Consider the following 15,000-nt stretch of genomic DNA (forward strand, 5'->3'; position numbering starts at 1 on the left):
TGGCCCCGGCTATCGATTGCAGAGGCGCGCGCTTTGAACTGCCGTAATCTCCCGAGTCCGTGTAAACATTGTGTTGGGTGCGGCGCGCAGACAGGAGGCTTAACCTTCTGTTTTTTGTTGGGGTTTTTTTAATGAAAATTTTGCCGAGAAACATTGCGCAGCCCCGTTTGTTTGGGGGCCCTCTGTGGCAGCAGGGTGGTTTGCTTTGTTGCGCTCCTCATTGGGAATTAGCATATTGAGAATAACATATGCTGGGATTTTAAAAGCCCTGAATCTATTTTAAGACTGCCTGTTTGTGTGTGTGTGTGTATGTTTGCGTAGAGTGAGCGAATGCCTGCGTCAGGAGAAGATAACAAAAATTTGGCTCATCCTTAAGAAGCTCAGATGGGGTTCAGAGAAGCAGCTTAAGCTGTTGTGTGTGTGTGAGAGAGAGAGAGAGAGAGAGAGAGGGAGAGAGGGAGAGAATGAGTGACTATGACGGAGGGAGTGAGAAAAAATGTGTGTGTGTGTGTGTGTGTATCAGTACATGTGTGTGTGTGAAGGTGTTGCCATTTACTGTAGATTGACCAGTTCTGCAATACAAACATGTGTGCAGTATGTATGCACGTTTTTCACAAAGTCGTAGGAACTGCCATTTAGCCTGGGGTAGGTAGTGTGACCAGTTTCTCAATAGACATTCTGTGTGTGTGTGTGTGTGTGTGTGTGTGTGGGGGAGATGGAAATAGAGAGTGAGTGAGTGAGTGTGACGGAGAGAGTGTGAATGTGTGTGTGTATGTGTGTGTGTGTGTGTGTGCATGTGTGTGAAGGTGTTGCCATTTAGCCTGAGGTGCCACGTTTGACCAGTTTCTCAATACAAACATGCGTACAGTACGTGTCTGTGTGTTTTTCATGTGAAGTCGTAGGAATTGTCATTTAGCCTGAGGTAGGTACTGTGACCAGTTTCTCGATAGAAACCCTGTGTGTGTGTGTGTGTGTGTGTGTGTGTGTCTGCGGGTACGTGCCGTGCACCTGCGATCAGGCCTCCGCAGTGGTCAGGGCGGTGTGGGTGGGTGGTGTGGACGTTCCGATGTGCCATCCCATAGTGTGCGAGTGCCGCATCATCAGAACTGGCCACAAAAGCCTTTGATTAACGACAGGCCTGATCTGATTTAAGCCTTCACTATTAATCAAGAGGCCGTCCACCGGGGGCCCCAGCCACACACACACTGGAGCTGCCGCAGAGCACAGCACAGCATTCAGCCATCCCTACCACCACTCATCTACTGCAGTGTGCTGAGACAGGGGGAGAGAGAGGGGGGAGAGAGAGAGAGAGAGAGAGAGAGAGAGAGAGAGAGAGAGGAGGGAGAGAGAGAAGGGGAAAAAGAGAGGGAGAGAGAGACATAGAAAGAGAGAGACAGAGAGAAGGGTGAGAGGGAGGGAGAGAAGGGTGAGAGAGAGAGAACAGAGGGAAAAAGAAAGAGAGGGAGGGGGAGAGGGAACAGAGAGAGAGGGGAAGAATGAGAGAGAACACAGGATGGGAGAGAAAGAAGAGAGGACAGGCGAGAAAGAGAGGAAGAGAATAGAGAAAGAGAGAGGGGGAGAAGGAAATAGAGAGAGAACAGAGGGAGAAAGTAAGTTAGAGAGAGAGAACAGAGAGTGAGGGTGTGGAAGAAAGATAGGGAGAGAAAGTGAAACCATGAGAGTAAAGGAGACAGCAGAACAGAGAGGGAGAGAGTTGGCTTGAAAGAGCGGCCACATTTGATTCTTAAATGAAAGGACGTGTGTGTTTTTGTGCTTCATGGTGCACCAGCGGGTTCTAACTGACCGCTGCGGGCTGGTCTTCACCCCAGCGACTGTATTGCGTCAGCCAAGGCCAAGATACTGTAACACGATCACAAGTCAAAGATGTGGTGGTCTTCAGAAGACCAAGAGGCCACTCAGAAGGCAAAGACTATCCATGTACTCTGTATCTCTGAACTATTCATGTCAACACAAGATGTATGTTTGTGTTTATGAAATCCAAGTGAACGTTTCCCGCTCCTCACCAGATTATGGCTGAAAGGAAGAATGCCAAAGCTGTAGCAGGCAGCTCCTCCAACTCCAGCACTGATGTGCCCCTCCAAGGTAGGAAAACACCAGCAACCGTCTTCTCTGTCAAACACACACACATACGTGTTCTCTCTCTCACACACGTGTGTGTGTACACACACACACACACACACACACACACACACACACACACACACACATGTACACACATCCCTTCGCATTCTAATCCCAAAGCCAGCAGCGTCTCCCAGCATGGGAGCTGTCTAGGCTGTCTAGTCATGTTTTATTATTTCCAGTAACACTCTGCCCCCCCTCCCCATACACACACACATCAACCCGCACACACACACACACACACACACACAAACCCACACCCGCACACCCCCGCTTTTCATTTGCGAGACTTTATGTCCATGATTCGGACACATTTTCGTTTGGTCAGTGGCACTCTCTCTCTCTCTCTCTCTCTATCTGTCTCTCTCTCTTCCTCTCTCTCTCTCCGTCTCTTGCTCTCTCTCTCCGTTGCGAGGGCTTGTGACTTGTGCTCCGGGGCTGCAGTGCGCGGGAACACGCACATAAATAAGCGCTTGACTCCTTTGTTATCTCGCCGCGCGCGCACAAGAGCGTCTGCTTACAGCGCCGCAGACTGCTGACCTCAGCACAGTTCTCGTGCGTTTATGACTCCTTCATCAGGCCTGTTTATGCGCTTCCTTCATCTCTTTCCCCCCACGGCGTCTCCAAAAATATGAATTTCTCTCTTTTTTTCCGGATGTTTATTCATTTGCTTTGTGTTATTTTTCTTTATTGATATTATGATTGTTTATTTCCTCCTCTCCCTCGTTATCTTCTTTGATAATTTAAGTCGCGGGGCAGTTTATTGCTGAGTCGGGCCGACTCGACACAAGTGCAGGGAAAAAGGCCGATATTAGCATTTAGCACGCAGGCACGACCAGCCTCATTAAAAGCCAATTAAGACAGCTTTACAGTGCCGGGCTGCGCGGCCAAACCACCACCCCTGCCGGGGGATCAAAGGAATTATGGGAAATTGAAAAAAATGGCAAGCTCCATCGACCCTGCTGTATGGGTGTATGCCAGGCGCTATCATTCTCTTTCTCTCACTCTCTCTTTCCCTCTCTCCCTCACTCTCTCTCTCTATATCTCTCTCTCTCTCCTACAGAAGACACTTGTTTAATCCGGTGTTTTCATTCCTTCCTCCCCTCAGGCAGAGGGTGTGCAGCCGAACGAGCTCTGCTACACACATTTTAGGATTTTTAAAAGCACTTTTTTCACACACACACAGTCACTCACTCTCTTTCTCACTTTCTTCTGTCTCTCTCTCTCTCTTACACTCACTCATTCACTCACTCACAAGCACACACACACACACACACACACAAGCACCCACCCCCACACACACACACACAAGCACACAAACGAACACTGAACAGCTTTGCTCTCCCCTACAGGATTAGGCTTTTACCAAACATCTGTTTTCCTTTGTTCCCTATATCTTTGCGAATTTACATACATTTGAACTTATACAGAGCACCTGGCAGTTGCTCTGGGTTCGCCAAGTGACTTTAAAGGATCTGAGGATGTTTGTGTTTGTGTTTGTGTATGTAAAAGATACAGATGGTGTTCTACTGTAGATGCTTCATGAGTGAGCTGTTCTCTGATGTCTCTGTTCTCTCAGTAGAGTTCCCCACACCAAAGACAGAAGTGGAGCAGAAGTTCCACGTGCTCTACCTGGGCACCACATCCGTTATCCGGCCCATAGGTAAGACACACACACACACACACACACACGCACGCACACACACACACACACACACACACACACACACACACACACACACACACACACACACACACACACACACACACACACACACACACACACACACACACACACACACACACACACACACACACACACACACACACACACACACACACAATGCTTTAAACACATATTAAGCATAGGCTAAATTACATCATACATACTCTCCCACCCCCCCATCACCCCCCAATTAAATGCATAACTTTATCTTCCCTGGGCAAATCCTTACAATGAACTCCAACACTGCAAGTGATGTTATTCTCAGTCTCCGTTTCTCTCTTTTCTCTCCCTCTCTCTCTCTCTCTCCCTCCCTCTCGCGGCTATCCCACTCCTGCTCAGGTATGGACATGATTAATGGGGCCATCGACACCCTGCTCTCCTCGACTGGGAAAGAGGACTGGACGCCCGTCATCCTCAATGTGGAGGACGCTACCGTGATCGTCATCAAAGAGAAGGTAGAGTCTCGCCTGCCTCCTTTCATCTCCCCCGACATCCATCCCTACATCCATCCATACCTCCACCCCCCTCCCCCCCCCCACACACACAAAAAAAGAAGTTGCACTTCAAAAGGAGCTGGCAAACACTTTGAACCAGGTGGGGCTCGAGAGCAAATACCCAGTCCCCTGGTCAGCACTTAATAGACAGGGATGGCAGTTGCCTTCGAGGAAGAAACAGCATGGACGAGAGAAGTAGGCCATCCTAAGATTAAAGCTAGTAACTGCATATGGAATGTACTGTATAGGATCGGATGCCATGGATGCGTAGGATGGCAGCTGCTCACTTTTATCAGTCGTGTTTGTGTATGTATTGTGAGTGCTGCGAGGCTGAGCTGGAACAACAGCAAAATATAAACGTCCTAACTTTTGGAGATCACCGCTAGAGATGTACATTTGGGACTGATATCTCTGGACATAGCAAAAGAATGCCTATGGGTTAACCAACCATTAGCTAAGGCTAACCACAAAAGTTAATTTCTATTGGTAAATCCTCAATCCTCAGTCGTTCTCAGATTCTCAACTCTTTGAGTTGATTGAGATTCTCAACTCGTTAATATGAGTTGATTGAGCTTTAATTGCCTTAGAGAGTGAAGAAGTTTGGTGTTGTTTTCTGATGCCCATTTCCTTTGACCTTCCAGGAAGAGGAAGAGGAGGTGCTGGTGGAATGCCGCGTGCGCTTCCTGTCCTTCATGGGCGTGGGCCGCGACGTGCACTCCTTCGCCTTCATCATGGACACGGGCAACCAGCACTTCCAGTGCCACGTGTTCTGGTGCGAGCCCAACGCCGCGTGTGTGTCCGAGGCTGTCCAGTCCGCCTGTGTGGTGAGTGAGTTACGGCCTAGCAACAAAAAGCTTTTGCCGAAGAGGCTTAAAATAAGCTGATGCCACATAGACCTTGTCTGCAGTATGCACTATGTACTATATATAGATATATATAGACACACTAATATATACTTAAGTACTGATATATGTTGACTTATTTTAACTGTGAGGCACTTAGAGTCCTGTATCTCTGTACTCTACCATAATCTTTTTATTGGGAAGCACTTTGGGTCAACTGCCGTTGCTTCTTAAATGTGCTCTAGAAATAAATGTGACTTGATCAGGACATACTATATACTACATCAGTGTAATTAATATGTTTAGTACATCACACAATACAGAGTGTGTTATCATGTTGCCGTGAGCAACCCCGACCCATGCTGTGGGCCTCTGCTGTTGAGCCGTTCTCCTCCTCACCTCCTCTTGCCTCCTCTCTCCTCTGTTGGCAGCTGCGCTATCAGAAGTGTCTGGTGGCGCGCTCCCCCACGCAGCAGAGGGCGGGCTGCTCCTCGCCGCCGCCGCCCGGCTCCGTGACCCGCCGCGTCACCACCAGCGTCAAGCGCGGCGTCCAGTCCCTCATAGACACTCTCAAACAGAAGAAGCCCAGCCCCGAGCTGCCCAACCAATGACGGGAGGAGGACAGGCTGGACCGCGGCCCACTGGCCAGCCCAGTCCATCCGCCATCAGCACAGCCGCAACCGGGGGGGAGGGGGGGGTATGGGGAGGGATGAGATATGAGGACTCACACACACGTGAAACTGTTAAATGTATATAATCTTACTAACAAATGACTGAGCAGCCCTGAGAGTGACAGCAATTACTACACCTACTGTACTACTACAAAAAAAGGAGTGAAAAGTGAAAGATTAAAAAAAAAGAAGAAAAAAAAACGGAAAAAGAAAAACATGCTGCCACACGGTGCCGTTACTCCACAGCCTTTCACCTTTGGCCTCTTTACGTTGTTGTCAGCGCGCTGCCTGAAGCATGCCCAGTCTTTTAGTCACGCTCAAGTCCAAGCCGCCTAACGTCCCCGACGTCACCAGAGAGAAACAAAAAGAAACAAAAAAAAGGGGGCCCACATGGACGTTCCTGGAACGGTGGACTGTTAGACCGGCCAGAACTTCTATGCAGCGCAAACTGTTCTTACCAGCGGCAAAGTCAAAGTCACTCTCCTCCACTCCTGTCCTGTCCTGTGGCCGTTTCCTTTGTTTCAGAACTTCTGGGATTTCTCTCGGTGTGTGTGTGTGTGTGTGTGTGTGTGTGTGTGTGTGTTCTTGAGACGCAGGACAAGGGCCAACGCTGCAGTGTGCCCTCATTTACTTGTGCCATACTGTGTGTCAACGCAGGCAGGAGAGCACCTCCATGTTGAAATATATATAAATGTGTGTGTATGTGTGTGTGTGTGTGAGAGAGAGAGAGAGTGTGTGTGTGTGTGTGTTTGTCTGTGTTAATATGTCACCGAGGATGAAACACGCTGAGAGCAAAAAAGCCTAAGCGTACCCAGGCAAGAGCAAGGCATTCCAACACACACACCTCAGAGCTACGATTCACGCTGTACTAAGTAGGAAATGACTGAATGTTCTATAGGAACAAGCCTACAGCAGAACAATTGTGTCACTTTTGCAGCCTTTCTGTTGGGATGACGGAAGCTCCGAGACTATTCCCAGCGCTGCGATTCAACGCGGAATGGCATTGATTGATATGTTTGACGATCTATATCTGAATGTGGGAACAGCAGAAAGAGGAATCATATTGCATATGTGTGTGTAAAGATTTAAGGTGTTGCGCATTTGTCACAATTCACCTCCACACACACACACACACACACACACCCCTCGAAAGAAGTCACCATCATCTCGCACATACACAGGTACACAAACACACACAGTCTAACGCAGCTGTCTGTGGGGGAGACTAGCCCCTTCCTCCCCCTCCAGTTATAGGAGAGAAACCTCACTCACTAATTCAGAGCAAGACCCTATCTACGCGTCAAAGCACCTTTTAAACCTCCCTGTATATCAAGAAGAAAAAAATATGAATGTGATTTCTACAACCAAACTAAGCTCAACTTATTCACAAACTGACCAGCTGTAGAAGTAAAAGATATAAAAAAAACATTGACATTTCTTCTGTTATTGCTCATTTTTACACCATAGTAATGTAATCCATTGTGAGAATAAAGGCATTTAAAGACAAGCATGTCTCAAAGATTTAATTACACTCTGATGAAAATGTTAGATAATGGGAGTTATTGAATGGCTGTATTAAATTCAACTACCGCCAGGCACTATTTCTTCATAAACTCAGAAATAAAATCAGATGGGCAGACAAGGTCAGTATGAAGACACTTCATTCGGTCATTAGGAAAGACAAAGAGGTCTTGACAGAAAAGCATTTTATATTGTTGATTGTTTGGCATCTAAATATATCCTCAGAAAACAGTAAAAATCAATATGTTCTAAATTATACTGCATGACTGGTAATGGATTTGCTTACAAAATCGACTGGCATGCTCTCTAAATATCCATGTTTCTTTTTATGCTTTTTGTATGAGTGCATTGGTCAATGTCTTTTTTTCTTTTCTTCTCTTTTTTTCTTTTCTTTTCTTTTTACATATTTTCTCATCAGTATGTGCATATGCGTTTGTCTATCTGTGTGCATCAGGGTGTGAAATTGGATCAGAGTCACAAACAAGGGTACATACATACATGTTACCCTGTGTGTGTGTGTGTGTGTGTGTGTGTGTGTGTGTGTGTGTGTGTGTGTGTGTGTGTGTGTGTGTGTGTGTGTGTGTGTGTGTGTGTTAGGGTTTCTGAGTCAGGTGCATGAGCGTACATATGTGTGTGCATATGCGTGTCGAAGCCAAAATGCAGATGAGTGTGTGTCTGTGTGTGTGAGTACATGTGCACAGACACACACACACACACACACACACACACACACACACACACGCAGGGTGAGGTGTCAGTCTCAGAGCCAGGGGCGCGGGTGGATGTACATGCCCTGGATGGAGCCGCTGGAGCGGGAGGCGGGGATGGACGGGTGGCTGCTCTTCCACTGCAGCAGGGAGAGCGGCGGGTTGGAGCGCGGTGGCGCCGGTGGAGGAGGCGTCCGGCTCTTCCGTGACGGGAGCTGGTGGAGGGCCGGCGGGCAGCCGGGGAAGATGGCCGGGGGCAGCAGCAGCGCCATGGGGCGCAGCACCTCCTGACGACCTTTGGGAGGGGCGGTGGACGAGGGGGGAGCAGGGGGAGCAGGGGGAGGGGGAAGAGCAAGGAGGTGGCCGGGGAGAAAGGTGAAGGTGGAGGTGTTTGTGGTGGAGGAGATCTTGGAGGAGGAGTTGGAGGAGATCTTGGAGGAGATGTTGAAGGAGGTGTTGGAGGAGATCTTGGAGGAAGAGTTGGAGGAGAACTTGGAGGAGATGTTGAAGGAGTTGTTGGAGGAGATCTTGGAGGAGGAGTTGGAGGAGATCTTGGAGAAAGAGTTGGAGGAGGAGTTGAAGGAGGAGTTGGAGGAGGCAGCGGTGCTGGTGGTGCGGCCCATGGGCTTGCGTAGGGAGCTGGACACCGTGGGCACAGACGAGCCTCTGCTGGCTGGCACACTTTTAGGCTGCCGCTGCTGGGATGGCAGTTTGATTTTACCTGAAAGAGAGAGAGAGAGAGAGAGAGAGAACTCACAATATGGTGTTCTATTACCACTGACTAATAATCAGTGAGTAGTCTCATTTAAAGGTGCAGCTCCATAATTCTGGTGATATTTGAACTCAAGAGCCAGTGAAATTTACATCCCTCCTTTCTGTGGCCCCAGACCAACGTATCGATCGGCTTGGTCCAGGCCACTTTGTTTTCCATTTTAAGACGGGGCTATGTATAAACACCCAGCTTTTTGAGTGCGCACACAGAATAGACGACTAGAAGCTCAACAAAAGTGTACAAGGTCTAGAATCTCTGCACCCTTGAATGTGATTTTGTCTTTTCTTCATTTGAGCACTGACCATACAAGGAATAACAACTGACACCCACTGACATTTTACTGAAGACGTACTTTAAATGTGCTCTAATCAGCTGACTAGTTCACATTTCCCTTCCTCCATCTACACTCTAGGCACTAATCTTACGAGGACCGCCAACACCCCCACACTAGCATCCCATTAGCGCTTGCTTTAGAGCAGACGTTACGTCTTAACGGTTCGTCTTGCCTCAGGCACGGATCTAAGGAGCGGATCTTAGGAACGCTCAATGTCACAGAGTCATTGCATCATTAATGATCCGGTTCCGCACAGATTTCGCACGAGCTCCGAAAACATTAATATTCCTTCACATTGTGCTTCAATTTGGTGCCCAAGGAAAAAGGGGCCCCATCCTTCATGCACTCAAGCCTCCAACAGTTGGCTCGTTTAATAGATCAGTGCCTTTGAAGGACGCGACAGAAAAGCAGAGGCTATTCCCATTGGCTGGGAGGACGAGAACGTGCGGCGTCAGAGAGAGGGGCGGGGACGGACGGGGACGGGGACGGGGACGTCATTAGCTCACCTCCGGAGGCCAGCGCGCTCTTGCTGCCGTAGCTCCCCACCGCAGGCGCAGAGTGGCTCGCCTTCGTCTGGCGGCCGAGGAAGTCGGAGACGCGCGACTGGCTGCTCACGGAGCCGTGCGGCCGCGGGTGGGGGTGGGGGTGGGAGGAGCGGCCTTGGTAGTGGTGGGGGTGTTGGGGGTGGGGTTGCCGGGCACGCCGTTCCTTCTTGGGCGGCCGCTCGGTCTGGAGGCCGTCCAGCAGGCCCTTGGCGGCGGCGCGCGCCAGCACCTCCTGGGCCGTCTCCGTCGCCTCCGGCTCCACCTGCGGAAGAGGAGAGGAGGAGAGGAGGAGAGGAGGGGACACGGGGGAGGTGGAGGTCGGAGAGGAAGTCAACACCACAGCACGGGGAGCCGGGGAGAGAGGAGGGATCAGTTTGCGGTTGTGGTTGAGTGAAAGAGAATGTGTGTGTGTGTGTGTGTGTGCGTGTGTGTGCGAGAAGCAAGTGTGTGTGTGTGTGTGTGTGTGTGTGCGAGAAGCAAGTGTGTGTGTGTGTGTGTGTGTGTGGGTGTGTGTGTGTGCTTGAGAAGCAAGCGTGGGATAAAATTAAACATGGGTTTCAAGTTTGCAAGGGTCCTTGGGTGTTCCTGTTCTTCTTGATTAATTAACTTGCTAATTGCCTTGATTTGATTTCTCAGCAGAGGTCTGGGAACAGACGGGAGGCAGAAAAAAGAAACAAAATGCGGCAGTGCTTTGTTTCCATATGGAAGGTTGTTTTGAGGGTGTGTGTGTGACTGTGTGACTGTGTGTGTGTTGGCATGTGTGTGTGTGTGTGTGTGTGTGTGTGTGTGTGTGTGTGTGTGTGTCTCTGTTTAAGAGTTGCTTTGAGACTGTAAAGGCTCTCTCCTGTGGACTCACGGCAGAGTCAGCCCTGCTGGGTCACCTGCTGCCTCAGCAACAGCCCACACACTCACACTGAATAATTCACACACACTGTGTGTGTGCGTGTGTGTGTGTGTGTGTGTCTGTGTGTGTGTGTGTGTGTGAGTGAGTGAATGTGTGTGTGTGTGTGTGTGTGTGTGTGTGTGTGTGTGTGTGTGTGTGTGTGTGTGTGTGTGATTGAGTGTGTGTGTGTGTGTGTGTGTGTGTTCATGCGTGCGTGCACACACAGGTTATTGTGAGTTTAAGAGGGGGGGTTTAAGGGTTAGTGTTTGTTTGTGGGTGTGTGCGTGTGTGTGAGTTTGTACGTGTGCGTGCGCGCGTGTGTGACGCTTTGGCGGTCTTGAGGGGTTTGCCCTGCTGACGCTAACGTGCACAGACAGGGGGCGCTGAATTATTCAACACTTCCTGCTCTGCACTGCCCTCGCCCGCCTCCTTCACCCCCCCCCCTCCCAAATCCCCCTCCCTGAATGGCCATAAAAAGCACAGCACAGGTCTCCGGTTATCACCGGGACCCAAAAGCACTGCAGCACAGATTTCACCGCAAAATGTCATCCGAGTCACTGCGCCAATTCCTAATCTAACGACTCCACACTCCCTAATCTGACCCAAGACAGCCTCCCAATCTAATGCACTCGGTGGCAGACGAACCGAGAGGGCTCAGCCAAAACCTCAGCGAAAAGGTGCATCTGCGTCCAGAAATGAACAAGGTGTGAAACATCACTAAGTGCTTTTCGTGGGTCGGTGTCAGAGGGCTACACTTGTGAGCGAGCGCAACACACTCTTTCTGTTCACCGTGAGTATGTTTCAGGCTGCATGGCATGCATGCATCAGACGAGACTGCACGTGTGATACTGTGGGGAGTTTTATGGCGCCCCGCAACTGTCATATGGAGAGCCATAAACGCCTTTACTGGGCCCATATGTAGCTGGCGGGGAGCGCGGTAATATTTCCCGACACACACATCTAATTGCCTTTTTACGGCAGATTCTTAAGAGTGCAACAATAATCTTTATTAGTGTGGTTTATTGAAAGGGATGTGAAGGTGGTATGTGTGTGTGTGTGTGTGTGTGTGTGTGGGAGGTGTCGTGTCCCCCATTGCGGAGACGTTATTTGGGCTTGATTATCCTCTCATGTCTGTCAGCGGACGAGTAAAGCTGATGGATGGCTCTAATATAGCGGAGGGCCGCCTGCGGCTGTGACGGCTGCCGTCGCCTCCCAATACCTTGCCATCCTTCCCTCACTCACACACACACACACACACACACACACACACACACACACACACACACACACACACACACACACACACACACACAGAGATCACATCATGATCACACTAGACATATACAGTACACAAACACACACACACACACACAGATTACATCATGATCATACTAGACACACACACACACACACACACACAGAGATCACATCATGATCACACTAGACATATACAGTACACAAACACACACACACACACACAAACACACACACACACACACACACACACACACAGATTACATCATGATCATACTAGACACACACACACACACACACACACACACACACACATACACACACACACACACACACAGAGATCACACCATGATCACACTAAACATACAAACCAGTCGCTTCGGTAAAATGTATCAAATTAAGCTATTGTGCTCGGTCATGAACGGCCATAAACTAAGCTTTCCAACGATATGTATATCGAGGGTGTTACACAAACTATCGCTAAGATAACCGCATCCAAAGTTGACATGGTTCTCCTGTCACGATATGCCAGAAGAGGAGAAATCACTCCACACTTTTTAAGCGGCGTGGACAACGTTAATGACGACAAATGTGTTGAACCTTTTCCGGGTTTAACAGTCAAAATGTATGTTTTTCCGTGAAATTAGTTCACGATATGAAACTGTAGAGAGACAGAGAGAGAAAGAGAGAGAAAGAGCGAGAGAGAGAGAGAAAGAGAAAGAGAGAGAGAGCGAGAAAACGCACAGAGACGAGTGGCCACTCCAGACTGCAGACGGGGGTGTCTGACAGAGTGTCTCCTGAACAGGACCGGCTCAGAGAGGAAGAGTGGAGAAGACTTGCTAGTGCCACAGTGTGTTTCTGTGAGATATTAGGCTACAGTGTGTGTGTGTGTGTGTGTGTGTGTGTGTGTGTGTGTGATTGAGATGGCGTGTGCAATGGTTGTTTTGTAATTGAACTATAAATATGACTGCAGCATGTTATGGTCACGGTTTAGGTGCACGCGAGAGACTGTGTGTGAGCGTGTGAGATTGGTGATTGGGAATTAAGTAAGTGTGCCTTTGTGAGTATGAGTGTGTGTGTGTGCATGTGTGTGTGTGTGTGTGTGTGTGTGTATGTGAATATGTTTGAGCTCTGAACAGAATTTCATCATCAGCCCATAAAGCTGAACATTTCTGAGCACTTAAGCTGTCGTGACTCAAGACCTGTTTACACCTACGTAGAGAGCAAGGGAGAGAGAGTGTGAGAGAGACAGACAGACAGAAGGTGAGACAGATAGAGAGAAAGACAGAGAGAAAGATAGAGAGAGAGAGAAGAGAGAAAGAGGAGAGAGAGAAGGAAATATTATGGCAGTGAAGTTGAAGCACACTCTACGCGCATGAGAGAGAAGGCAACCAGCTTTGCTCTACTTTCCGAATCACTCCACGCCAAGACGTTCTTTCATCTCCCCCTGCAACACATCTGTGCCTCTCCTACTCACTCTCCACTCATTCCCCATCTTCTCCCTATATGCTCTCCATCCCCCTCACACACACACACACATTCACACACACTCACTCTCTCTCTCTCACTCACTCACTCTCTCTAACACACACACACACACGCACACACGCACACACATTCACACATTCACACACACACACACACACACAACTCCTGTCTGTGATGTGATCTAAGCTCCTTGCCTCTTAACTCAAAGGGGTGAGGACCCCGGCGCTCGTCTCTTTGACCTCACACACACTCAGATCTTCCTCCTCCTCCCTCTCCTCCTCCTGCTCCTCCTCCTCCTCCTCCTCTGCCTCATCTCTCTACTGCTCTGAAGGTTCTCTCTCCAGCATCCTCTCCCCAGCCCCACCTTGTGAGAGTGATCCCCCCTCTTCTGAGTGCAGTATGGTCTATGGTCTAGATATGTCCCCTCTCTGTATGTCTGTCTGTCTGTCTGTTTCTGTCTGTCTGTCTGCAATGCTGTCTAGCTGTCTGTCTGTGGATGTGCTGTGCGGTCTGTGATCCAGGTGTGTTGTATCCAGGTGCTGTCTCATGCCAGGTGAGCGCTCACAGATCACGCAGACGTCTGGGTCATGCGGATGAGATTGGCAGACTGAACGGAAGCACACGCGCGCTGTCCAGTCCTGTCCAGTCTCGTCCACATAGACGTCTCCATCACGGTGGAAACCTCCACGCAAGCACAATCTTTCATTTGCCTGTCTGTGGGTCTGCCATGCGTCTGCTGATGGGGCTCAGTTCCACAGGTGGGGCTAGACAGCTGTCTCATCATCTGCTGTCTGGCTTGACACGTGCGGCCGACGTCTTCAAGACCTGCCTGTCTGTCTGTTTCTCACACCCTCCCCCTCTCTCCCTTTCCCCCTCCCTCTCTCCCTCCCTCCATCCCTCTCTCTCTCTCTCTCTCTCTCTCTCCCTGTAGCTTGTCAACTGTGCACCTCTCCACCTCCGCTCCCAGACTGCCATCCCAAATCAGCCACAGCTATCGCTTGATGGGTTTGTCAGGCCCTCTGCAACCCTATTAATCTTCCGTTTTCTTTTTGTCTCTCATCACCCCTCCCCCCTCTCTCCTCTCCTCTCCTCTCCTCTCCCCTCTTTTCCTCTCTTCTCCTCTGGTCTCTCCTCTCCCCTCCTCTCCTCTCCCCTCCTCTCCTCTCCCCTCCCCTCTCCTCTCCAGCTCAGCGCTGGCTGGTCCTGACAGGCGAGTGGCGTGAGCGACGTGAGGCACACTGTAGGACACGTTGGCGCTGGCGCTCGCTGTCTCGGGGACACACGGTGGGCTCCGCCACACGGCGGGGGGGGCAGTGTGTGTGGGGGGGGGGTATATGGAGCTGGTGCCACTTATCTGGGCCAAAAGAAAGCAGGAGGAGGGATTGTACAGCTCACGACGGGGAGGATTAGACGCTGATATACCCGCCTCAACACATCAGAGAGAGAGAGAAGGAGGGAGGGAGAGAGAAGGAGAGGGGGAGGACAAAAGAAAGAAGGACATGACAAAGAAAAGTGCAAGAACCAGAAAGGGTGCACAAGAGATAAAGTAGAGATAAAGGGAGGGAGGGACTGAGAGGAGAAAGAAAGAGAGGAGAGCAATGTGTGAGAGAAAGAAGGGATG

At 49.8% G+C, this 15,000-nt stretch overlaps 2 protein-coding genes across 2 annotated transcripts in view; one reads left to right on the forward strand and one right to left on the reverse strand.

Annotated features, from left to right (window-relative positions):
- LOC134068743 (amyloid beta precursor protein binding family B member 2) overlaps positions 1 to 5,877 on the forward strand; it is a 35,083-nt gene extending 29,206 nt beyond the window's left edge. Inside the window, exons 10-14 of the mRNA XM_062524484.1 lie at positions 2,028 to 2,103; positions 3,722 to 3,805; positions 4,208 to 4,323; positions 5,004 to 5,186; positions 5,636 to 5,877. Coding sequence (XP_062380468.1) covers positions 2,028 to 2,103; positions 3,722 to 3,805; positions 4,208 to 4,323; positions 5,004 to 5,186; positions 5,636 to 5,815 — 639 coding nt within the window. The 3' untranslated portion in view covers positions 5,816 to 5,877. The remainder of the gene's footprint in view (positions 1 to 2,027; positions 2,104 to 3,721; positions 3,806 to 4,207; positions 4,324 to 5,003; positions 5,187 to 5,635) is intronic.
- A 1,348-nt stretch (positions 5,878 to 7,225) lies between these two features.
- Positions 7,226 to 15,000, reverse strand: part of LOC134068603 (putative methyltransferase NSUN7) — a 33,119-nt gene continuing 25,344 nt past the window's right edge. Inside the window, exons 11-12 of the mRNA XM_062524289.1 lie at positions 9,716 to 10,016; positions 7,226 to 8,824 (exon numbers count right to left, since the gene is read on the reverse strand). Coding sequence (XP_062380273.1) covers positions 8,157 to 8,824; positions 9,716 to 10,016 — 969 coding nt within the window. The 3' untranslated portion in view covers positions 7,226 to 8,156. The remainder of the gene's footprint in view (positions 8,825 to 9,715; positions 10,017 to 15,000) is intronic.

The sequence above is a fragment of the Sardina pilchardus genome, chromosome 21, assembly GCF_963854185.1.
Source record: "Sardina pilchardus chromosome 21, fSarPil1.1, whole genome shotgun sequence".
Taxonomy (NCBI): domain Eukaryota; kingdom Metazoa; phylum Chordata; class Actinopteri; order Clupeiformes; family Clupeidae; genus Sardina; species Sardina pilchardus.